We start from the raw sequence: 24,741 nt of genomic DNA on the forward strand, positions 1-24,741 counted from the left end.
ACCTATAAGCCTGAAAGTCACCATCTCCATAACCAAGGAGGATACATTTGTGTGACATAGGCATATTTGGCATACACACAAATGCCTGGCAACCAAACATCCTCAAGTAATCATAGGAGGGTCTCATGCCACTCCATGCCTTGTGTGGTGTAATACCATCCAAAGTCAGACACGGCATCCTATTAATAAGCAAGTAGACTGCCGTCATAAGGGCCTCAGCCCAAAAGCCCTAAGATAACCCAGCTGTGGTAAGCATAGAAGCATCCTTTGCCTATAGAGTCAGGCACATGCCATGAGCAATCCCGTAATACTATGGGCATAGGAAATCAATGCTAGACTGTTGACAATAGGACTAAATGCTGGGAGAGATAGCATGACTCTCATAATCCATCTGCAAGCACCTAGGCTTGCAACCAGCAGAATCCATAAACCTGTCAAGCATAACTGCGGCATCCGCAATCCATACCAAGGGAGAAGCCCAAACACGGTGGGTAGCATGATCTACGAAGGTCATAAAGTATGACACTCCACCAAGTGATTGGGAAGGCATAGGTCCATATACTACACAATGGACAAGATCTAGATGATCATGCCTCTCACGATTGCCATGAGCCAAAGGGGCTTTGCAAGGACCATAAGTACAATCAAGGCAAGCATCAAGATCTGCATGTGACAAAGGAGGCAACAAGGAGCCCATACAAGACAATAGCTCCATCTCTCTATGGTGCATATGGCCTAGGCGATAATGCATGTGGTATCTAGATAACTGCAACCATAGAATCTCCCACATGAGAGACATGCACTGGGTAATGAGAACTAACTCTAGAACCTCTAGTCAAAACCAAGCAACCACGACAGATCCTCCATGACCTATCTTGGAAGAGAAACAATATATCCTGCATCATGCAACTGACTAACAGAAATCAAGCTCTTATTGAGCATGGAAACATGTAATACATCATGGAGCACAAGAGAAGTCCCATTAGACAAAGAACAATAGCATAAGTCTGCTCAAGGCCCAAATCAATACATTTGTCAACCTCCTTGTAAGAAGAGAACCATGCTCATGAGGGGTAACATGACAAGAGACTGAATAATCCAACATCCAATTAAAGACATAGGCCTGATCATTGAGTAAGTAAGCTATAGGGAAACTAGATGATATGAGAGCATGCTCAACTACATCATCATAGGTAACTGCATGTACCTCGCCACTAGAAAGAGTCGTAACACCTACTGCATCGCTGACTCTCTACTCATGCCGAGTTCGTTTCTGTCTCTACTGCTCTCTAATCCATCTAAAACATTTTCTTTTAACATGCCCAAGATTTCCACAATGAAAGCATACAACATCTGTAATTGAAGAATGTGTAGAAGACGACAAGGAATCCAAGTCATCATGAATAGGGCTATCCATAGCATCCATGGAACTCAAGAAGTTGAGGGCTGTCCCAACAGAGGGAACTTGCTCATAAAGATAATCATCTGCAAGTACATCGGTGGTAGAAGCATGGTGCAAAGGCTCATGAAACCTCAACAGATAGTCGAGAGGACATAAAGGCATCAACCAAGGATGCAAAAGCTCCCACATGAAGAAGAGTCGTAGCCAACTGCATAACATAACCAACCACAGTATGGTAAAGCATAAGACATCTATCATAAGAGCATACGGTATTCAACTATGAAATAAGCCCATAACCATAATGGCAAACATGACTATGCAGTGCATCAGACCACATAGTAGCATCCAAGTCAATGCAAGACCGGTAAGTGGCATAAGATCCTACAATGGTCAAGCTCTAGGAGAAGCCCAAATACTTGTACAACATCATCCATACAAGTGGCTCTGTAAGGTATACAACAATAGACCATGTGCATAGATGGGTAAGCATACATAACATCTTCTCTCTAACACGGACAAGCAACAGTAGCCCAATTAGCATAGAATCTAAAATGTAATGACAGGAGATTTCTCTGTTTTGGGCTACATGTGGACTATGTAAAATAGTCAGTGGCTGAGCAAATTCAGCCCCAAAAGCATCTCACATCATAGGCATACATTCCCCTAGCATTCGGGACCCAACAACCGGGCAACCAATGTCAATGCCAAAGTGGACCATACATAAAATGCTAATATAGCACTACTGTAGGTTGCCTATAAATTGTGTATAACACTCCCAAATCTAAAGTAAATCACATCAATGCTCAATGCCAAGCTTGAAGACCAAGGCCAAAGTTGAAATCAAGTGCCAGGGGCTCAAGACGCCATGTTCAAGTGCCCTATTGATGAGGGGCTACTTCAAATGATGGTCACGAGCTGTCGATAGGTCTGATAAACATATAGTGAATCGGTCCTATCTTCTATGAACATAGATGTGCTTAACTAACATAACCTCAAATTGACATTACATTGTATACTATATTTTCAAATTAGCATTATATTTGAAGTGTATATAGTAGGGAGATGTACTATAGGTGTGATTAGTTCTTGATTCATGATATATTGTAACTAAGAACCTATATTATACTTCATATATCATAGTTTTGTTCTTGATTCATGATATATTTGTAACATTCAAGGTTGAACATCTCACACCACAATATACTATATGTAGAATATGTGCACATTCATAAACATGCGACAAATACTACACAAACACACATGTATAATTTACACCAATGTTGCCAAAAATAGGAAGATAAATATGTGGTATACCAATGGATTTATCATTCCCAATAGATTATAGCATAGGTTGGCAAGGATGATCGAAATGCAATTCTCCAAACAAAAATAATCAAAATGCTAGTCCTTTACATTACAATTGAAGATCTCACTCTCATGCCATTATGCTTAGTATTAAACCATTGAAGGCACATTCTAAAATATTGTCTATTTATTGTGTTTACGATTCAAAGAACCAATAACATATTCAAAATCAATTTCTAAATTGAAAAAAACTGATTTAGTAACAATTAGATTTTTTGAAGAATGAAAAGCGTTGAGTGACAAACCCTTGTATTGTTGCATATGCATAAACACAAATTGCACTTTAAAAACTAGCTAGCAAATAAAAATTACTATATATTTAGAGAGAAATAATTCCATTTAACACCAATACGCAATCCATTCAACACTAGCGTGTATTTACATACTCACGATTGTATATCTTCTAGATGAGACTAATATAATACATGAACAAATATCCACATGCACAATGGAAACTACAATACTTGGCGCGCTCACATGCTCTCTCTCTCTCTCTCTTTTTCTTTTCTTAGGAAAGTCAAAAGACAAGAGGATGAAGGCCCAAAAATTTATTTACACTGTTCTTAAGTACAATTTTAGAAACAATGTGAAAAAAGTGCCACATTTAGCATTCTACATGTTTCTAGATTGCACATGCCGTCAATGTTGCCAAGACGCCATGATGCAGGATCAAAGAAATATCCCCAGGTATCAATGTATCAATTGTGACAGAATCCAACATCCGATACAGCATTCATGAATGTTTGTAAGGCCTCAAGTTGACTTGAGCTACAGAGCTGGAAAGGGATTTCTGATGAAAGGCAATCCCTTCTCCATTCTTCACAAGCAAGGATGGAAAAACCAAATTTGGATGAAGGGTTGAGCCTGTGTTACCTGAGCACTAGTTTCTTGTTTTCAAGTTTTGTGTGTGCTAGGTACGGTTGCAGAGCACAGACCAAATGGAACGGTGGCTTGGCAGACAGGACGTGAGAGATCTCAAGGCCACGACCAAAGGTATAGCTTGCAGACGACGCATGTCTCAAAAACTTGGATTTTTGGGTGAGATCTTAACCTTAGTTTGTAGGTAGTATTCGTTCTAGTAAGAGTGTATGCTATTTAATGGTTGCAAAACTACTCGCATGTGGTAGAGTATGTGTAGATGCTTGAACATAATAAAATCGTGAAACTAATTCAAGATGGGCTCTACTTAATCATTCTCTAGATCAATTGAACGGCTAGCTATGAATGAGGATACATGGAGTTGATTTCCTTATGAGCTCACCCTTGACATATGGAGTTTTGTAAACATACCGTATAACCATTCTACATATGTGTTTGGGGTTGGATTCCCTTGCAATTTCCCTAATGGCTTTATATATATTTCATTGAGATGTTATATATCTGTCTCGTTGCTTCTAGAGTTGAATGTATGGTGAACTTGAGAGCAAGGCATTGTGCAAACAAGGCTTTCAGTATAATTTCAAAATTTCACTTATCAGCTCTGGAGTATGGTGGTGTGTATTCTACATGGTCCCGAGTTATGTCCACCCTAAATGGATGTTGCCACTTTGGACTAATGTGACAATGAGTTGTGAGGCTTCATAGTTTCAAGGCAATTTCACAACCGTGCCTTGCCTTGCAATGGCTATGATTCTTCTACTCTATGATTAGCCCACCTCAACTGAATGCATCTCGGTGCCACATTGGCTTTTCTGTTCAACACTTCAGGGGCGATGATACATGTGCTTTCTTGGACCCCATGCACTTGCAATATATTTTTTGGAGTGGAGAAAGAACTTGAAACATGCAGTACTTGCCTCACTCAGGGATACTAGAAATTTCAGGCTTGAAACCCCTTCTTAAACCATTCATCCTTCAAGGGTGTAAGAAGCCATTGAAACAGTACGAGGGGTATGGATAGAAAAAAGTATTTCTAATGAGGTTGAAATTGATGATCTGTCTTACTGGAAGAATTAGAGTCATCTTCTTGGCTGGCTGATAAGAAGACATGGGAGTGTACAAGAATGAAAAAGAATTAAAAATACTGGGTTACAACACTAGCTTAAGTTTGAGGCTTCAAACCCCTTCTTGAACCATACATCCTTCAAATGAGGTGTACGTAGCCATAGAAACAGTACCTAGGGTGTGGGCAGGAAAACCTCCCCTTCAAGAGGTTTAAATTTATGATCTGTCTTATCTAAAAGAATTGGAGCCATATTCTTGGCTTATGAGAAGAGATAGGGTTATACAGAAATCAAAAATCGCCCAACCATCATCCCTGACCTCTCTGCCTCTTTGAAATAAAAACTTTTTGAAGCCCTCCAAAATTATAGCTTGCTAGTCATGGAGCCATGCGTAAACTGCCGACTCCTGTAAAAGGCAGTTAGCTCTTCTCTTACAGCATCCTTTCTCACTTTTCCAGATGAAGTTACATATGAAAACTCCCTTTTCCATAGCCATATTTTTGGAATTTTGAACCTGCAATGCCCAAAAATGCAGAATAAGGACCTCAGCTGAAGAGAGAATTCTCATTGTATAATCATCACTGTAGATTCATTTCTAAACAATGCCAAACAATACAGACCTTGAGAGCCCCTGCTGTCTGCAGTACAAATGCAGAAGGCTGGGTGACAAAAACCCAGTTGGCTGTCCACCACCGAGAGCTGCAGCATGTTCAATGTGGCCACCTCTGCTGCTGCTATTGATGCTGTCTTCTTCCCAAACCCAACCATTCCTCAGCATAATCATGGCTCCAATCATTTCCCCAAACCGCACATCTGGAACACCCACAACTGCTGCACCAGATATTCCTGGATGTCTGGTTAGGACATCTTCCACCTGGCACCGACCTAGTTAGTGCATCTCTCTCTCCCTCTCTCTCTCTCTCTCTCTCTCACACACACACACACACACAAAGATGTGGCATAACACCAGGCTCCAAACAACTATGCGCCAAGAAAAACAAGTCCCTTCCTATATTTGTGTTAATTATCTCAAAAGTTGGTTTACAATATGTGGAGAAGCAGATTTGCTCATATCATCCACCTAAGGTACCAGGAGTTAAGATCCAACAACAACAATGGAGTATAAATCGAGAAGTCAGCCCATAAATGATCCACTGTTTAAGTCTTACACATTTAAACCATGGTATTGAATTATGCACACTTTAAGGCAGGATGGAGCCCCTTTCCACATTTCCAACTGCACTTCATCACATGATCAATCATTGAGGTGGGGTTCCTGTGAAGGAAAGTGGGCTAACAAAATGCATACACAAACTCGTTGAGCAATAAACGAATGCTCATATAAAAGAGTACAGGCAAAGGACAATAGAGGCCAAAGGACTTGAACATTTCAAGTGGTCGTCCAAGCTGTGCAGGGTTGAATGTAGGGTTGAAGACACCACGAACAGCAGGATGGAGTGTGTCATGAAGGAAAGGCATGCCAAACTGTGAGGTTGGATGCTGATGAAAGAGAAGTCTGTGATTGGCCATAGGAGCAATCCGGAGAGCATAATCTGCATTTGATGGCACAGATGCAGCATTTCACATGAAGAGTGCTGCATGATAGACAGCCCCAGCAGTGTGGGCAGCAGATCTAGTGACTGGGCAGGAAAGAGCGGTGATTAGCTGCAGAACAGTAGCACGATGATGACAGGGAACAGTCGGATGATATGGCAGCACTATTGTAGATGGCAGATAGGCTAAGGCAGCAGCATGGATCAGCAGTCAATGCAATCCCAGACCAGTGCAGCAGCAAGCAGAGAGCAGCTACAGCTGTGCTTTGGAGACTACCTGACTCTGGGAAGGTATGGCATGGGCTGTGTCTGCAGAGTTGTGGCAGGTTGTGTCAAGATTGTGGGAGAGAAGGAAGGAGTCTCACTTGTAGCTTTCTTGCTTGCACAATGGGGGAATACACACAAAGGTGGAGGCTGAAAACAGTTTTCCTCTTCTTAGTTGTGTAAGCCAAAAAGAACTCTAGTACATAGAAATAGAAGAACCCTATATATGGGTCTCAAACCAAACTCAACTAACTAAGGTGGCATATTAACTGAGCCACGAACTAGAGTAGATAAGGATAGCTGTCATCTAGCTATTATTCATGGGTGGTGTACCAACCGCATCTGCAACTAACAAGTCGGTGACATAAATGCACAACGGTCACCCTGGCATATCACGAGTGGAGCTCGATATCTCAACACTCCCCCTCGAGCTCAATCCCAATTCCTGCACACCAAGCAGGTCTCTGAACTTGCGCAGCTTCTCTACGCCCAATGCCTTCGTGAATATGTCAACTACCTGATCCTCTGTGCTGACATAAACTAGATCAATAAAACCTAGTAAAACCCTTTCCCGCACATAGTGATAATGCACGTCAATGTGCTTTGTTCTAGCATGATAGACTGGGTTATTTGCCAAGTGTATACTGCTCATGTTGTCACAATAAATGACAACTGGCCCATTTGTAGGCTGATGCATATCATAAAGTAGCTTATGCAACGAAGCTACCTCACATGCAGCCATTGCTGCGCCCCTGTACTCAGCCTCTGTGCTCGACAAGGCAACTGTAGGTTGTTTCTTGCTGCTCCAAGTGACTGCAGCACTCTCAAAAGAGAACACATATCCACTGGTAGATCGTCTATCAAAAATACTACCAGCCCAATCAGCATCAGTGTATCCATGCAACTGTATCTGAACCCCAGTCTCATAAAATAGTCCATACTGCAATGTGGACTTCACATACCTGAGTATACGTCTAGTCGCATCCAAATGCGGTTTCCTTGGAGCCTGCATAAACTGACTTACCAATCCAACAACATAGCTCAAATCTGGCCTGGTAATAGTCATATAAATCAAACTTCCTACTATGCGTCTGTACATAGTAGGGTCTTCCAGAAGCTCACCTGCATCTGCGCTCAGCTTCACATTCTGCTCCAAAGGAACTGAAATAGGCTTACAGCCTGTCATCCCATATTTGGACAGCATGTCCAATCCATATTGCCTCTGCAAAAGCCGTATCCCACTTGGTGATCTAATCACCTCAATGCCCAAGAAATAACACAACTCTCTCAAATCCTTCATCTCAAACTTCTGCTTCAATAGCACTTTTACGTGAATGATATCTTCATCACTGTCACCTGTCATAATCAAATCATCAACATAAATGACAAGTAGCATAATACGTTTCTCTGTTTTTCTCAGATAAAGTGAGAAATCTGCCTTGGAAATCTGAAAGCCAATAGTGACAAGATACTGTCCTATCTTGTCAAACCATGCTCTAGGTGCTTGCTTCAAGCCATACAATGCTTTCTTCAACCTGCAAACTCAGGATGAACAACATGCACATAACCTGGTGGCTGCTCCATATATACCTCTTCTTGCAAATCACCATGCAAGAAGGCATTCTTTACATCCAGCTGATGTAAAGACCATTCATTTGATGCAGCCATAGCAATGACTACTCTTACGGTTGCCATCCTTGCAACTGGACTGAATGTTTCTTCATAATCAATGCCATATGTTTGTGCATACCCCTTGACTACTAATCTTGCATTGTATCTATTCACAGAACCATCTGCATTGTGCTTCACCTTATAAACCCACTTACAGCCAATTGCATTCTTACCTTTAGGCAAAGGTACCAATTCCCATGTAGCATTTGCTTCCAAGGCATCCATTTCTTCATCCATGGCTTTCTTTCATTTTTCTTTTCCCATGGCTTGCTCAAAAAAACTGGGTTCTGGTTCCTGTATCACTTTGACCATATATGCATAGTAAATGGCTGTAAATCCATCATATTTCAGCCTATCCACAAGATACCTAGCTCTGGTAGACCTACGCAAAGTAGGTTCACTCCCAGGTGCTCTCAAAACATCCCTGGTCTTCCTTACTCCAGGTATAACAATAGAAGGAATACCCAACTCATCATCAATGCTCTATTCCGAGCCATTGGATTCACCATCCACATAAGAGTGATCTGCATTCACATCAAACATGGGCTGATCTACCTTTTCTTTTCCTTTTCGTAATACCTGCATACCACTATCTGCATTGCTTTAAGAAGATTCTCATGATCTCAATCTGCCTGTCCATGGCGAAGAATGTGAACCACTGCTAGAGGACGCTCCAGGTCCACTAATATCTTGTGACTGCTGCTGTGAATTCTGTGCAGCATTACCATTTTGTGCATCTACATTATCAATCACATTTACTGGTTTATACCAGCTACTCATCTCATAAAAAACATCTCTACTCACTGTAAACTTACGAGTAGAAGGGTTATAACATCTATACTCTTTCTGCTGCAAAGAGTAACCAATAAAGAGGCACTTCTCAGCCTTCGGATCCAACTTGGATCTCAACTCATCTGGCACATGAACATAGGCAATGTAACAAAAAATTTTCAAATGAGAAATATCTAATTTCCTACCAGTATACGCCTCCTCTGGAGTCATCCCATGTATTGCTACAGTGGAAGTCCTGTTCATTATGTAGACTGCTGTAGCAACTGCCTCAGCCCAATAAAAATCTGGCAGGTCTTTTTCATTGAGCATGACACGAGATACCTCTCCAATATGCTTGTTTTTCCTTTCTGCAATTTCATTTTGTTGTGGGATATGACTGCATGAATATTGCTGCTTTATGCCATGCTCCTGCAGGAACCTTGCAAACTCATTTGAGAGGTACTCTTCCCCTCTATCTGACCTTAAGCATTTTATCTGCAGGCCTGTTTCTTTTTCAAACATAGCTTTAAGAGTTTTGAAATGCCCAAAAACTTCACTTTTCTTTTTCATAAAATATACCCAAATTTTTCTGCTATAGTCATCAATAAAAGTGACAAAATAATGACAACCTCCAAGAGATGCAGCTTTAGTAGTCCACACATCAAAGTAAATTAATTCCAATGGCTTCTTACTCTCTTGAACATGTCTAGGAAATGGTTTCCTTGCCTGTTTTCCAAATTGACAGGCTTCACATACCTTATGCATTTCTGCAACCTTGAATTTAGGCAATCCTGCAACAATATTTTAGGCTTGCATTGATTTAAGTCGCTGTAAATTAACATGACCAATGCGTTTATGCCAGATATCAATATATGCAACTACGCCGGTCCCATGTGCAAACATTGATGTACTCAATTCACGCATGTCTGCATCCAATGTAAACATTCTGCCCTTCTTCTTTCCTTTTGCTATCAAGCGACCTTTATTTTTCATATCCTCAACAAAGCATCCATAAGGATTAAATCTGACCTGCAAACCCTGCTCAACCATTTGACCAACAAACACCAGATTCTTGGTAATATTCGGGACATGAAATACATCGGACAGGTATTTCTTTTTTCCATCCTGCATAGACAAAGGAATTTTTCCAATCTGCACAATAGGATGTGCAGTATCATCACCAGTCTTCACAAATCTTGGTTTTTCCATTTTCCTTGCATCCTCCATCCATTCTACATGACCTGTCATGTGGTTTGATGCACCTAAGTCAACATACCATATATCGTTGCTTTCTTCTGCACTTGTCACAAAATTGTTCATGTGCTGCACCATAAACAAATGATCATTTCTATCATCACCTTGTCTACTAGAAGATGCATAATTCCCTTGTTGCAATTTTCCATTCATGATGTCATTCTGCTTTTTATAGCAGTCTTTAGCCATATGACCCATTTTACCACAGTAGTAGCATTCAACATTACTGTTTGCATTTTGGCCTCTTTGCCATCCACCACAACCTCTTTGCCTCCCCCTGCCTCTAGAGTTACCACGTCCTCCTTCATAGGACTGGTCTTCTTGAGTTTGCTGCATATTCTGATTTCTACCACGGCCTCCAAATCGGCCTTCTCTACCTCTGCCTCTACCTCTTCCAGCATTTGAGTAGAAGACAGTTTCTTATGAAGTTCCTCCTGAAGAAGATGCACCACCATTTCTCTGCTCCTGAGAAATTAGAAGAGCAATCAGCTCCTCAAAATCAGGAAATCTTTCACGAACTGAAATGGATGTCCGAAACTGTGCATAATCCTTTCCTAGACCATTCAAGGTCACAGAAACTAAATCATCTTCCACTGGCGACCCAATGGAAGCAAGTGTATCTGCAATCTTCTTCACCTTCATGTGGTAGTCATTGATGCTCATACTTTCTCTTTGCACATTACGCAACTCTTGCTTGAGCTGCATTTTTCTGGCTTGCGTATTTGTGCTATACATTTTTGACAAAGTATCCCATGCCTCCTTTGGCGTACTTGCATCCTAAATATGCATAATCATAGTCTAAAATACTAATAGACAGCCAGTACATAACTTTCCTGGCTCTCTCATGCCATGCTTTAAATGCATGCATTTGCTGTTGATTGGGAACATCAGGAAGAACTGGTTCTTCTTCATTTCCTGCAACAAATTCCCAATATCCTTTTCCCATAAGGAAATTCATCATTCTAAACTTTCATGCTTGGAAGTTGTTCTTGTCAAGCTTTTCAGTTACAATCTGTGAAAGAGAATCAGACACCATTACAGAACATTGCAAAAAATTCTGTCACTACAAAAAACACAGCTTCACCCTCACAAGGACAAATCTGTAAAACTGACGAAAGTGGTGTTTGACCACACAGTCACTTCCTAGTGACGATTTTGCATAAACAGGAACCAAGGATGATTCTGTAACTCCCAATGTCTCTGCACACAAACATACGATGCAATTTCTGTGGTAACTTTTCACCGACCTGTAGAACAGTGGTCGCACAGCATAAAACAAGGCCTTTTCCTGAGTGCGTGCAGAAAACTTCCGCCTCCAAAACAGGCCTCGAAATGGCCTCAAATAAAAAAAACACAGCAACCAAGGACTAAAGCCCTATCTCGCAGCATATACTGCCCTCTTGCTACACCGCGAAGGGCGTCTCAATCTGAGACAATGCACTCTTGCACTTTCCGGCTGTGCTACCTGCAGAGACTTGCTCCCAACACAGAAAAATGGAAGCAACACTGATCCTCTTACTAGAACACCGCGAACTTGGCTTGCTTTCTTGAGCTCCTTACCACGAACAAGGCTCTGATACCATGTCAAGATTGTGGGAGAGAATAAATGAGTCTCACTTGTAGCTTTCTTGCTTGCACAATGGGGGAATACACACAAAGGTGGAGGCTGAAAATAGTTTTCCTCTTCTTAGTTGTGTAAGCCAAAAAAAACTCTAGTACATAGAAATAGAAGAACCCTATATATGGGTCTCAAACCAAACTCAACTAACTAAGGTGGCATGCTAACTAGAGTAGATAAGGATAGCTGTCATCTAGCTATTATTCATGGGTGGTGTACCAACCGCATCTGCAACTGACAAGTCGGTGACATAAATGCACAACGGTCACCCTGGCATATCACGAGTGGAGCTCGATATCTCAACAGGTTGGAGTCACTGTGTGGTGATCAGAGCCTGGTTGCAGCAACTGGAAGATGAAACTAATGATGGCGACAAAGCTTGATAATTGGGGATGAAAGTGGCTTATCCCCTTGGCCCCCTTTTATCAAGTTTTGGGGGCCATTTGTCCTATCCAATCTCAAAATGAAGAAACAATTTGATAGGGCCCATTTGAGGGCTCTAACTTGTTATTTATTACCAATAATTGCGGCCTAATTTAGCATTGCTAAACACCCCCCTCTCAAGCCTAAGAAAGAAGTCTTAAGAAGAAATGATAGCTACGCTTTTATTATTTTTTGAATTAAGGAAGTAAAATAGTTAACCCCCTTGAAGGTGTCAGGGACAAAGACTCACAGGGTAAGGCTGCCAAGAGTAAGGTGGCTGCTCAGGATCAAAGTTACCTGATAGGACAATGAGCCCATAAGTATCACCCATAGTAGATATAGTAAAATGGAATATGTTGTCCAATATACATGGATTCTCACTTGGAAGGCTACCTGATTGAGTTTTTTGACCAATTGGAAAAACATGCAAAGGAGCATGCCAATCATTGGGGAGATTGTGGCAGCAAATAGGCAGTCGAGGCATGGGAGAAGAGTGTTGTGGCTTTGTTGCATGCATTGTGAGCAATTTATCTCCCCTTTCCATTCTGGTTAGACGGACTATCTTCCTTCTCTCTCAAGCACAAGTCAAAGCTAGACAGTAACATGCAAGCCTAGAAGAAGTCATGCTGTGCTAGTAATAGATGTGGGATGTATTGGACGGCGTAGACATGATCTCTAGGTTGCGTGCAGGCTGTGCACACTCTCTCCCCTTAGTGGGCACCTATGTTGTTGTTGATAGCTCGCTTGGACTGTGTGCATATGGGTTTTCCAGTTTCATGCTTTTTGCCATGAGAAACAAACTGTTTTTACTCCCATGTGTGTAGATCCAGGCTAAACAGTATCATGCAGGTCTGAATTGAAGTGTTTGGCACGGCTGATAGCTTGAAGCTTCTCTATTCAGCATTGATGTGCTGTTTAAGGGTTGCCTGCAATTCTGTGTGCAGCTCTCTCTCTCTCTCTCTCTCTCTCTCTCTCTGCCAAACAGATTTCGTGTTTCGTGTCTCTAACTGGGAGCATTCTAGCTGCCGTGTGAAGTGTGTTAACTGTTTTGCCGCTGATTGTGTGCATAATGTTAAATTTTTTGCAAAAAGATTAATCCTCGTCCATCTAGGAGGAGACCCAAACACCCTTATCATGGACAGATTAGAGCTATCATCGAGCATCACAAGGGACAGATGCCAAGAAATGTCAGCAACACAAAGATACACTTCCACTTGAGGTAGATACTTCACTGAGGAAAAGAGCATCCACCTTTTTTTTCCTTTCTTTTACTCATTTCAGATGAGACATGCACTTCATTGTCTGTATTGTTATGGTTTCGTAGGCCACATTGGCTTTCCAGAGGCATTAATACTCTCTCTCTCTCTCTCTCTCTCTCTCTCTCTGCCAGCACATACAACCTTGGTCTGCTATTCATTCAATTTGGCTGCAAAATTTCTGAGTTTCAGCCATGGAGAATGAATGGACAGCCAATCTTCTCTCCCATTCATGGGGACCCATTGGGCAGCTCTAAATTTCCATTTTGGGCAGGTAAACCTGAAGTTTCTAATCTAAACCTTGTTGGGACAGGTTTTTACAGCACCTCAAGCATCCTCTTCTTCTATGAGATCTTGAGCCAATGCAATTTTTGAACACTTTTATTGTGGACAATGTGTGTTTCCCACAGTTCTATTGAAAGAAAACTCATTTGTGAGAGGAATAGTGCAGGCATGGATGGGAACCCTAGAGGACTAGTTTATGTGAAGATTGCTGCACGAGTTTGAGCTTTAATAGTTGCTAGCTATGATTTTGAAGGTTCAGCAGGCTGAAATCTATAGGTGAACTTTTGGATAGTTACAAGTTTGGAGGAAATCTACCAATGGATCATGGATGTGTAAGGTCTTGTAGCTCAGTTATGCTCAAGAAAATGCTGGATATCCAGCCTTAGGTGCTTAAATCAGAACTTTCTCTTGTAATCTTTAGAAAATACTGCAAGATACACCAAGCTTTGGGGCCAGCAAGTGTCGCGCTGTGTAGCAATAGAGTCTAAACCATCTAGTCTTCTTTTTTTTTTTGGCAAATAAAATGTGGCTGATTATATTACTTGAAAAGACTAATTACAACGTGATGCTCATGCTCGACAAACTAGCTGGAGCTAGTGCAAGGTCATAAATAAATCATGTGTACAAGCCTCTCAAGGCGATCTGGTGGGGAATGGGGGCAAGAAGCCATTTGGGGGGGGGGGGGGGGGGGGGGGCATCGCCATTTGGGGCTGCTTGGTCGTGAAGAACAACAGGTCTTGGCCACCCCAAGTGCACATGAAATGAAAACGGAGCTCTGGAATGAAGAGCTTGAGACTCGCCCTGCACCAAGTCCCATCGGCCGTGGAGGGAGTGAATGATGGAGGTCCAGAGCTCTGCCAAAGTCGCCTATACTGAAAGTCTCTCCCCACCGAAAACCTCCTAACACTGCGGATTCCAAATGTGCCATCCAGTAAGACTCCCTAAAATCTCCCATACCTCAGAGCGGTTTGCTATGGACTCCAATACCTGGCAGATGGGTAGAGCTTCCAAACCGACCACTGCGCAAGACCCATCCTCAATGATGAAGATTATGTCCTACATCCCAACCTTATACGAAAGGTGACTGCCCTGGCTGACTGCTTGCTAGTAGAAAGCTCCCCATGAGATACATCTTAGGCTGGGTGCTATACAACAGAGAATGCGGCATGCTCCTCTTCACACGAGCTGTGCTACCTCATACACCCAAAGGCAATGCTTTGGAGCTTCTAGAAACTGCTGTGTGCAGCGTTTACAACTTCCATCCTTTCGCATTTGGGCTAACCAACTCCCCACCGTCAGGCCTCCATGTGCCAACAGCCCTAAGAGATATGAAACCCTCGGCCTCCAATTGTCCCGTAGACGGTGCCAAAAAAACCGCCAAAAAGCATCTGTGGTGCTGTGCTCCGCCCAATACCTGCTACACGAAGGCGCTCGGTCCATGTCCTCCTGCATCAATACGTGTCTACTAATCCTGACAGAGTACTCCAAGAACCTTGATGTCCATGTCCTCCTGCATCAATACGTGTCTACTAATCCTGACTGAGTACTCCAAGAACCTTGATGGCTTCTTGACGATTGCAGCAGCCGGCCATAGCCGCTCTCTAGGGTCCCACTCCAACTCATTAAGTGGCTTGCTCTCCTAAATCCAGAGGCGCCACTTGCGGATCTCCTCTAGAACACGTAAGGGTCCAAATGCCATGTCTTTCCTTGAAGGCCAACCACCCGAATCCTCCTCCATGAAAGGACACATAGCCCCTCATCCTGCTGCTCTCTGTCAAGGACTAGACGCCTCCCCTCCTGCACAGTGAAGAAAGTCCCATGTGGGGCGCCGCCCACTCTACCTACCACCTATAAGGGGATGCTTGTTGGTGAAAACCTAGCGGCCCATACCTCACCGGGCACTACTGGCTCTCGTATCGAGGGGTCAAGCCACTCCTGATGTATTGCTGCATCAATCTCCCTTCTCCTCAACTCAACTCCTTTCTGGCAACCTGATACCCGTCGCAACACCTCCTAGTCCACCATCCTATACACCTTCCGCTACGTCCTGATGGTACGAGGCGGGCCAACCTCCCAACCAACCCATTGGATGTATGGGCACTTTGTTGAGCTAAAATATGCATTACTTGTTGATTAGCCTCTTAAACAACCCCTAAACACACTAAAAATGCTCTTTTAGAGTAAAACCCTAAAATGGGGAGCGGTTCGAGAGAGTTCAATGGAAGCCCTAAAAAGGGAAGCGGTTCGAGAGAGTTTAGTGGAAACCCTAATTTTTGGGGCGCCCTTCCATATCTATAAATGGACAGGCTGCCCCCATTCAGCCATCATCCTTGTTTGCAGGTTACACCAGCCACACACCCTCTACTGCTGTTGGCGCCCAGTTTTCAGCCTACAGCCTGCCTCCATCTGCTGTCCAGCCATCATCGACTGCAGCCACATCATCTTCAGCTTGTCTATTGCTGTAGGCGACAGCTCTCAGCTGCTGGCAACTGCTCCAGACTGCTGTTCAGCCTACTATCCATCATCTCCAAGGTCAGCCAGCCTGTGTTTTCAGCATTGCAGGCCCTGACACTCTTGGACACTGTTCCAGCTTGCTGTTTACAGCAGACTGTGCACAGTTTCCAGCCCCTGGTCGGTGGTACACCACTGCGTTTACCAGTTTCCAGCCTCCAAATTGCTGCGTTTTGGTGACCAGCCTGCTGCCATTCACTATTCAGCACTCCTACACTCCGACTGGTGGTCACAAACTTGGGATCCATCTTCGGTGGACGTCACACTCCGACATTGCTCTGCCCTTGAGCACACTGTACACTCTTACATTCATTTACAGCATTTATTCACTTCAGAGTTGTGTTCTCTCTCTCCCTTCTTCTGTTTGTGTTTGAGTTTTCGTATTTGAGTTTTGAGTTTTGCGTTTAGGATTTGAGTTTTGAGTTTTGCGTTTAGGGTTTGAGTTTTGCCCTCTGTGTCTGTGTCTGTGTCTTTGTGTTTTTGTCGAGGTCGTACACTTTGTATGTCCTCAATGCAAACCCTAGCAGTTTTCTTAACATGATATCAGAGCCGGTGCTCCTGTAAAGAGTATCCTGTGAATATTGTTAAGAGCTAGTCTTTGTGCAAGGCACACAATACAACTTGTAACCGAATCACAATGTCCCAAACACCTTCTTCGCCAGTTCCTATGATGTCTTATCAAGCTTCTCCATCATTGGAGGCCCTGAGACAGCATTATGCACTCGGTGAGGAGCACAACACAAGACTGCAAACATGACACAAAATGATGACATGGCAGCTGGCGAAGGCCTTAGTCAGCAAAAGGCAGCACTAGGGTGCTCCCAACTGGCCATGTGGAAGCAAAATGAGCAAAACGCAGCAGCAATGATGACGCTTGGACTGGGCAGTAGCAGATTATGCAAAACGCAGGCTGTATGGAGGTCACCAGCAGTAGGCGACCACACACTGAGTTTCAGCTAGTGTGCAGCAATAAACACAAACTCTGAGGTGTAGACAGCAGCTACCTTGATGACTAGCAGGATGGAGATGGCTGGAAACAGTCCAAATCTGCAAGGAATGGCTTAGAAGCAAGTGCTTGATGGTACAAGACAATGGTAGACAAATTTTTTTGTTGAATTTCTATTGCTAAGACTAAGTGCTTGCATCTGAAGTCTGCTGCCCTTAGGTTGAGCAAAGGCCAGTTTCAATATAGAGCTGCTACAACTACGTATTGGAGACAATTCAAAAGCACCTACTTTACTAATTATGGTAATGAAGCTCAATAACTAGAGAGTGAAAGTGGTTCCCCTTGCCATCTACTGGTAGAAATTTATTAATATCAGATGAAACACATAGGCCACATCCCAAAGATGATGGCCTATCAGTTGAAAGTTTCATAATCGTCAATATTGGGTTCAAGTCTTGCGATGTGCATTGCTTATGTTCACATGGTTTGTTTCTAGTAGTCCATGCTTTTGCCCACTACACTCAATCCTCCTTGATAGGGTAGTCACAAAGGAGGGGAATCATAGTGCAATGAAGGTCCACCTCTCCGCTGTCCATTCGATTTGCAAGCTATCCTATCTGCACACAGGAACAATGCTCCATGGCTCTTGCCCTTTCCTTGGGCTAATATTTGGGGGGGATGTGCCCCTCTGTGGGCCTTTGAGGGTGTGCAATTTATCTTTCCAAGAAACGCCTTGGGGATCAACTATCTTAAACAAGAACTGCAAATGGAGGAAGGAGAAAGACATGGCCTTGAGCACCATGCCTCACAACTAGTGGATATGCACTTCATCACACCCAAGTATAAGGGAGACAAAGGTGGCTTGAAAGAGCTTGATAAATTCTTTGGCACTCATTTCCATCACAGACCTTTAAAAAGAATCATGAGAAACTCAACAGGTCTATAGAAGATCAAGCAAAAGAGTTCGCCCTCTAAGTGAAAAAAAATAAGTGTACGCTGTAAATGAAAAGAGGAGTTTTTCTTAAAGCTGGAAAGTATGAAAACGAAAGGTGCAAATACCTCATAACAATAAACATTTTCACCCCCACTTTTGATGACATCCTTTTTCCGACCAAGCAGCCATAGCCTACCCTGTTCATCCATCCACCCCATGTCCCCTGTATCAAACCATCCACAGTCATCAAATGCGGGCTCTGAAGACATCCAGTATTTCTTCATCATTTGAGGACCTCTGACCAAAACATTCCCTGCCTTAAACAAGCCGCAAACACCAAAGCTCACAGATGTTCCCCTTCCAATAACCATGTCTACATGAGGAGCTGGCATGCCAACACAATATCCACCAAGGGAAATCAAAGGCTTCCAATCTTTCTGATTTATCAATAAAGAGCTTGAAGTACTGATACTACTGCATTGTGTATCTTCATCCAGAGAGGGATCATGATGCGTCAAAAATGACATTGATGAACAAGCCTCAGTCATCCCTAAAGACAGCAAACAGGATCCAGTCATTTAATGCACCAGTCCCTGATAGAGTGATGTACTTATAAATCTCATTTGTAGTGAAGCATGGAGAACTTGTTAGTGTTATTAGGATAAACTGAGCTTACCATAAGCTGAAAGTATATGAGCCGCAGGGAAGGCCTTCACTGCCTTCTCTAGAGCAGCAACAGATAGACTCCCAGCACCATTTAGAATCGTCTTTAGTGAGCATTCACTTTCACCCCTGAAGTTCATGTATAGAGCACATTATACAAGGAACTGTGCAGATCCGGAAAGCTCAGCATCTACCCAGTATACTGAAACAGCATACACGTGGTAAAGATTTGATTTGTTGTATAGTCAAGTAAATGATTATAAAAGAAGCGTGTTGTACTCTGGCTAACATACAGTTTACTTGGCAGACCTATATGGTAGTACTGTGTTATCTCCAAACTTTTTGCAACAAGCAGATGCAATCCTGACCTTAGCAAAGTCCGTGATATGCATGTACAATAATTACGTGAGTCTATTACAGCTTTCCCATGGTGAAGGAAAGCTAAACCAGAAGATCATTTTGCTGACAAGCTGCTCAATTTCTTTCAAGTACTTAAATTGCTCGAGTACAATATAATCAAATAATCCAATAACCAGCACCTGCAACTGTGGCCTTTGATAAAAAAGGGACAAACTTTTAAAGCTGCAACGCAATTTAGATCCAACAAAACATTATCTTCGAGCAGCTTAACAAATCAAGTTCACAAACACAAAATTAACGAGTCCTTACCTCGACAAGATTAGTGATGACAGGTCTATCAGCATCATTGGAACAGTAATCATGGCTGTTACTTGATATTGCCTTATTGCAGTGATAGCATCTAAAGCTATAAACTTGGGTTGAAAAACATGACACCCCCCTGCTAGTATCATAGCATGAGCAGATGAAATTCCCCCTATGTGGCATAATGGTGACGTATGAAGATAAACCTGCATAAATATGCAATTTACATGCATTGAGCTGTCATAGTTTCATCACGACCTATAGAAAGTACATCTTATACAGAGTTCTTAGTTTTCCAAAAGCAGTGTTTTACAAGAAAGAACACACGGGATGGTGGAAGAAGAAAATGCAAGTGCAAAAAAACAGAACAGAATGCAGCAAAAATTTCCCATATGCCAGATTGTGAATAGAATTGTTGTCTATTATTGTCCACCCACGCACTTTAAAAAAGCTTAGAGCAGCTACAGTTGATATAAATTAGCAAGAGAGGTTCTTCATCCAGATCCCATGATAGTCGAAAAAATTCTGACCTCAAGTGCTGCCAAAGCCTCTCCATAAATGACAAGACATTTAAGTTCAATCCACGATGGATATTGCGCCACTCGTCATGCAGGAGGATTGCATTGTTTTAGCTGCTAGCATGTAAACACTTTAAGGGAACAGCTCACATTATCTTACTTTGAATTTCATGCTTAACATAACCTACTCCTCCCTCTACAAGTGGATATTACAAGCAAGGGTGACCCTACTCTTTAGGAGGTTGTAGCTGATTTTCTGCTTAGTAAGCTCATTCCCTCTACTCTCCCAGGAACCAATTTATATTCTCTGTAATAAGGCCTCAAATGCAAATAGCAAAATGATAATAGAGCAATGCAATCCAATTTATATTAAACTTTCAGGGTAACAAAATCTCCCAATAACTTGAAAGGGGATGAGAAGGAGGGTCTCTTGTTTAACAGTTGGACATCCTCAAAAGTCTTAACAAACATAGGCTTCTTGGCAGATAAAGGATCATATGGCAACATATGGCATCTAAGAGAATGAACTTGACAAACTTAAGAATATATTAAAGATCTAGCATTGCTCTACGACGCTAAATGGATAGAAAAACCTTATTATCAGGCCAAATTACTGCTAACATGCATCCAATGGGTCCAAGCAATAACTGCATTCTCTAGGCAACCGCCTCCGCAGCCAGTTGCAGTCAATAGGGAATGGCCAGAAGTGTTATTCATCATACGGTGACAAATTATTAAAATCTTCACATTCAGCTGGGGATGTTGAGCATCTGATCTCAGCTTATGGACGTCTCGAATTAGGCACCAGTTACTTGGGTTACCTGAACCCTGAACTTCATTTTCTATCAGTTCATCTATAGTTGGTATATGGATACATCAGTATGCCATCGTATCATTCTCATGGAGAACAGCAAACAAGATACAGAAATCTGACTCCAACTTAGTCTAACAGAAGTTCCTAATGACAGCTACAAGATGGGCAGGTCACTCTCTTTGCACATACACTGTCCTTTCACTTTGTCCACTTTTGTCATGTGAATATTTTGATGCAGGTAAACCACATAGAGATATAGACTTATATAAGCGTTTATGAACACAACCCATCTAATTTGAATACAAAGACACACTATTAATCGTTGGAATGAGCTTTTCCTTTGAAAAATAGCCAGATGTGAATGAAACGCTTACATCAGAGCTAGAATAATTGCACATTCTGATCTTTGCCAATGATTGAACCACTAAAGCCGTATGGCTGATGGCAGCACCTTTTGGAATTCCAGTTGTTCCTGCAAACCTTGCATCGTGGCAAGACAGGAAGAAATAAATGTCACAAGCCAAACTTTGCATACAGAAAAGTGATCTGGATCTCCCAACTCTGCATCCATCGACTCTATTCTAAATTTACAATAGAAGTCAGTTAATCATACGGGCATGTGGCTATGGAGCTGATCATAAGTGGTGTAGGCATATGTGTTCCAGAAATGAACTCATAGGTGATTCCACAGGAGATACATGTCACTCATAAGATACAAGCAGTCAACAAGGATGACCTATAACCAGTCAATATTGTCTATATAAAGGCCTTCCTAATGTTCACCCACAAGTAAGATTTAGTGAAAATTCCTGATTTCAGACAAAACCTTGAATTCTCGAAGAGAGGTTTTTGGGGATTTTTATGATTCATGGTCACTTTCATTACAATGCTGTAAAAAACCTGCAAGTCCTAGGAAAAACATTGTAAGTTTATTGTGGTCAAAAGTTTCTGTAACAGCTCTCAAGTACAAATGTGTGACCATTGGACCCTAAAGAGCCATTCTACAATAATGTTTCGTCTGTACCAAGGTTAGTACTAACCTGTTGCTTGACTTCAAAAGACAAGGGTCCACGTAAGTTTTTGTATTTGCCACAAATCTTTAAACATTTGCAATGAGGACTCTTCAATCCAGACAATCTTCATGTTCTTGCTAGAGACATTTTGAAACTTCTTGCAGCACAAACGGTGATAAATGAGCAAGGGGTTAGCCACATTAAGACGGACCTGAAGTGAAGCAGATAAGGGCAATGTCGTTAGGTGCCCAGAACAGTTCCAAGCTCTGCTTTCCTGATAGCTTGACAATGGACTCTGCCTCCTGAGCATCTGGAGGCATAGAGCTCCATTAGCTGGAGAATAGAGAAACTGACCCTTTCAAAAGAACTTTCACACATTCCAACTATAATTGCCGCATTGTAAATTACAACTACTTCGTGAGCGTCTGCAAGGGAGGCACCGCAGCAGGCCTGCTGCCCCCAACTCACCTAGCTAGGTATGGGGTGCCTGCCGAGCAAAAGCTCATGACATTGAACACTAGGGAATGCAAAAGACTCAAGATATTGAACACTGTACTGTAGGGAAAAACAAGGGAAAACAACCCCTTTTCCCACATAGCTAAATGACGAACTTATTCCGTTCGTTGTCAGAAAACAAGTAAACTGCGATGAGTTTAAACCTCAGTAACAGCTTAACTAAGGGCCTTCATTTGCATCCATTTCCAACTTAGAAGTTCAGTCTTGTGAGGTGCATTCGGCCTGCCGATAGGAAGAAAATACCTTCCATGGACAGGTCCCCAAGAGTGACCAAGATAATGCGGGGGAGATGTTTTTGCACTTCCATGGCCAGTGATAGGCAGTGCTGATCGATGACCAGAAATGATGGCTCTACTTGGCGGATGGCATTCAGAGCTTCTCGGCTACTCTGGACACAATGAAAAAACAGGGGAAGTAGCATGCGTATCAGACTTGAGAGAGACACACGCTTGATTGTTATGGTAACAGCTCAGGTGAGAGAGAATCAGAGAAAAATTGTCTACTAGCAAAAGATGGAGTGGACGTCAGAGACGAAATTTTCAATAGAAAAGGGAAGCAGATGAGCTAAAACGTATTTCCCATTAATTTGAGGAGTGGCCCAACCCACCGGAGTTTAAAAAGCATTAGTCTTAATTGATGGGATTTGTGACTAAGGCAGAGCCAGAGATGGCAGTAACAAGATGAGAGAGAGAGAGAGAGAGAGAGAGAGAGAGAGAGAGAGAGAGAGACCCATCGGTAATTCAAGGGTGCAATGATGCCTCCAGCACAAGGAACAGCCAAGAGCCACTCCAAATACCAATCACTGCAAGAATAAGCTGTTTCTGTGAGAGAGAGAGAGAGAGAGAGAGAGAGAGAGAGAGAAGAAAGCGGCGAGGATTCTGTAGACGAAAATTAATGAAAGAGCAAGAAGTGTTTCATGCTCTAGTGCTTTTTATGTTGGGGGATCCCCAAAGAGGGAAAAATTTGCCTGTTGAGCGCAGCTATGGCGACTCTTTGTCCGCATTTCAAGCCCAAGGCACGCAGGCCAGAAGCCAAGGCGGCCACGCGCTGAAGGAACTCCGGCCCGCTTCTGAGCCTGGCGCCGCATATGATGGCGGGGAGGGAGGAGGCTCTCGCCTCGGCCGTGGCCAAGAGGGCATGACCAATGTGCGCTGCGGCAGGCGGAGTAGAGGCCATGGAATACCTGCTACTCCGAGAAGAGCCCTCCACCGCTCCCCACCACCCCCCTTCTCTATGATGAGTCGATGATGCCTCTCCCCACTGCCAGCGTGCCAGAGTTTGACCATATCTATGTACACAAATGTACTGCCTGATCCTGTGAAGATATATCAACCAATTGGATATCAGAGATTCACCACTCTTCCTGCTTCTCGAGATTATCAGGTCAAACTTTTCCTTTGTGACGTAAATGTGTTTTTTTTCGGTTTTTTTTTCTTTTTTCTGCGGGGGAAGGGGGCAATGTGGCCTGTATTCAACCAGATGAACGCGAAAAGATAGATAGTTGAATTAGTAAGTATCTCACGTTACAATATTGCTGGGGTTCCACGATGTGGACGTCACCAAGCATTTGGACCTTATCTCGGTTTTCCCATATTGCCAAGATTACATAACGTTTCCCAAAAACCATGATGCTTTAAGGGCTATTTCCCTCCGACACGCTTTACATTTTCACCTTTGAACACTCTTTCATTTCTATTCTTCCAAATTGATCTAATAAGGGTTACATACAAGCCCAATTACATGAAATGCTATTAGCTCTTGCTTATCCATGCTAGAGACTATGCCAAAAATCCAAGCCTCCATGCACTAAGAGTGGTTTCCTATTGCAGTGAAATTCGGCTGAACTTGAGACCTAGCATGGTGTGCAGAGCATCCATCCCAAAAAATGTGTTTGAGGGATTCTTCTTGCCCAGAGTTGCACAAGCCCTTCATCATGCCTCTTTTCTTAAGTTTAAGGCCATGGAGCATTGCTCCTACCATGACCCTCCAAAGGAAAACTCTATCCTTTAAGCTTTTTACAAAGCAATAAGATATCTTTTTAGATGCGTAGAAATGTTGTATTATCATAACTTTTTGCATAGCACTAAGATATCTTCTTAGATACAACAATATATTATATGATAAGAGATTAATTAATATATATCAATAGAAAAGTCAATAACTAAGCCAAGTACTTAGCTTACCTAGCTCCCTTTAGTTTATCTTACCATTGAGACTAAGCATGTTTATATACCATCAAGCTCTGGGGACGGATTCCTCTCCAAATAATGTGGTGATTGCCACTGCCAAAAAAATGCTTATTTCTAGCTGTCTTGAAGAAGTGGAATTCTAGCTATCTTGTAGAATTGGAATTCTAAC

At 42.5% G+C, this 24,741-nt stretch overlaps 1 protein-coding gene across 2 annotated transcripts; it reads right to left on the reverse strand.

The window, feature by feature from the left end:
* Positions 1-4,759: 4,759 nt before the first annotated feature.
* AAE14 (acyl-activating enzyme 14) lies at positions 4,760-23,657 on the reverse strand. 2 transcript variants are annotated; one of them, XM_087676566.1, is made up of 10 exons: positions 23,351-23,657; positions 23,113-23,185; positions 22,627-22,771; positions 22,079-22,177; positions 21,229-21,326; positions 19,529-19,728; positions 18,873-18,988; positions 18,322-18,746; positions 5,331-5,584; positions 4,760-5,224 (listed from the first exon to the last, which is right to left on the reverse strand). In XM_087676566.1, exons 1-10 carry the CDS (start codon positions 23,557-23,559, stop codon positions 5,074-5,076), a joined length of 1,770 nt encoding a protein of 589 aa, XP_087532692.1. In that variant the 5' UTR covers positions 23,560-23,657; the 3' UTR covers positions 4,760-5,073. The 2 variants fall into 2 exon arrangements, with proteins under 2 accessions (XP_087532692.1, XP_087532693.1); XM_087676567.1 differs by lacking the exon at positions 23,113-23,185 and having other exon boundaries at positions 23,351-23,633.
* Positions 23,658-24,741: the final 1,084 nt, after the last annotated feature.

Source organism: Lygodium microphyllum, chromosome 4, assembly GCF_053477565.2.
Source record: "Lygodium microphyllum isolate KBCC chromosome 4, Lygodium_microphyllum_v1.1.10, whole genome shotgun sequence".
NCBI classification, from domain to species: Eukaryota; Viridiplantae; Streptophyta; class Polypodiopsida; order Schizaeales; family Lygodiaceae; genus Lygodium; species Lygodium microphyllum.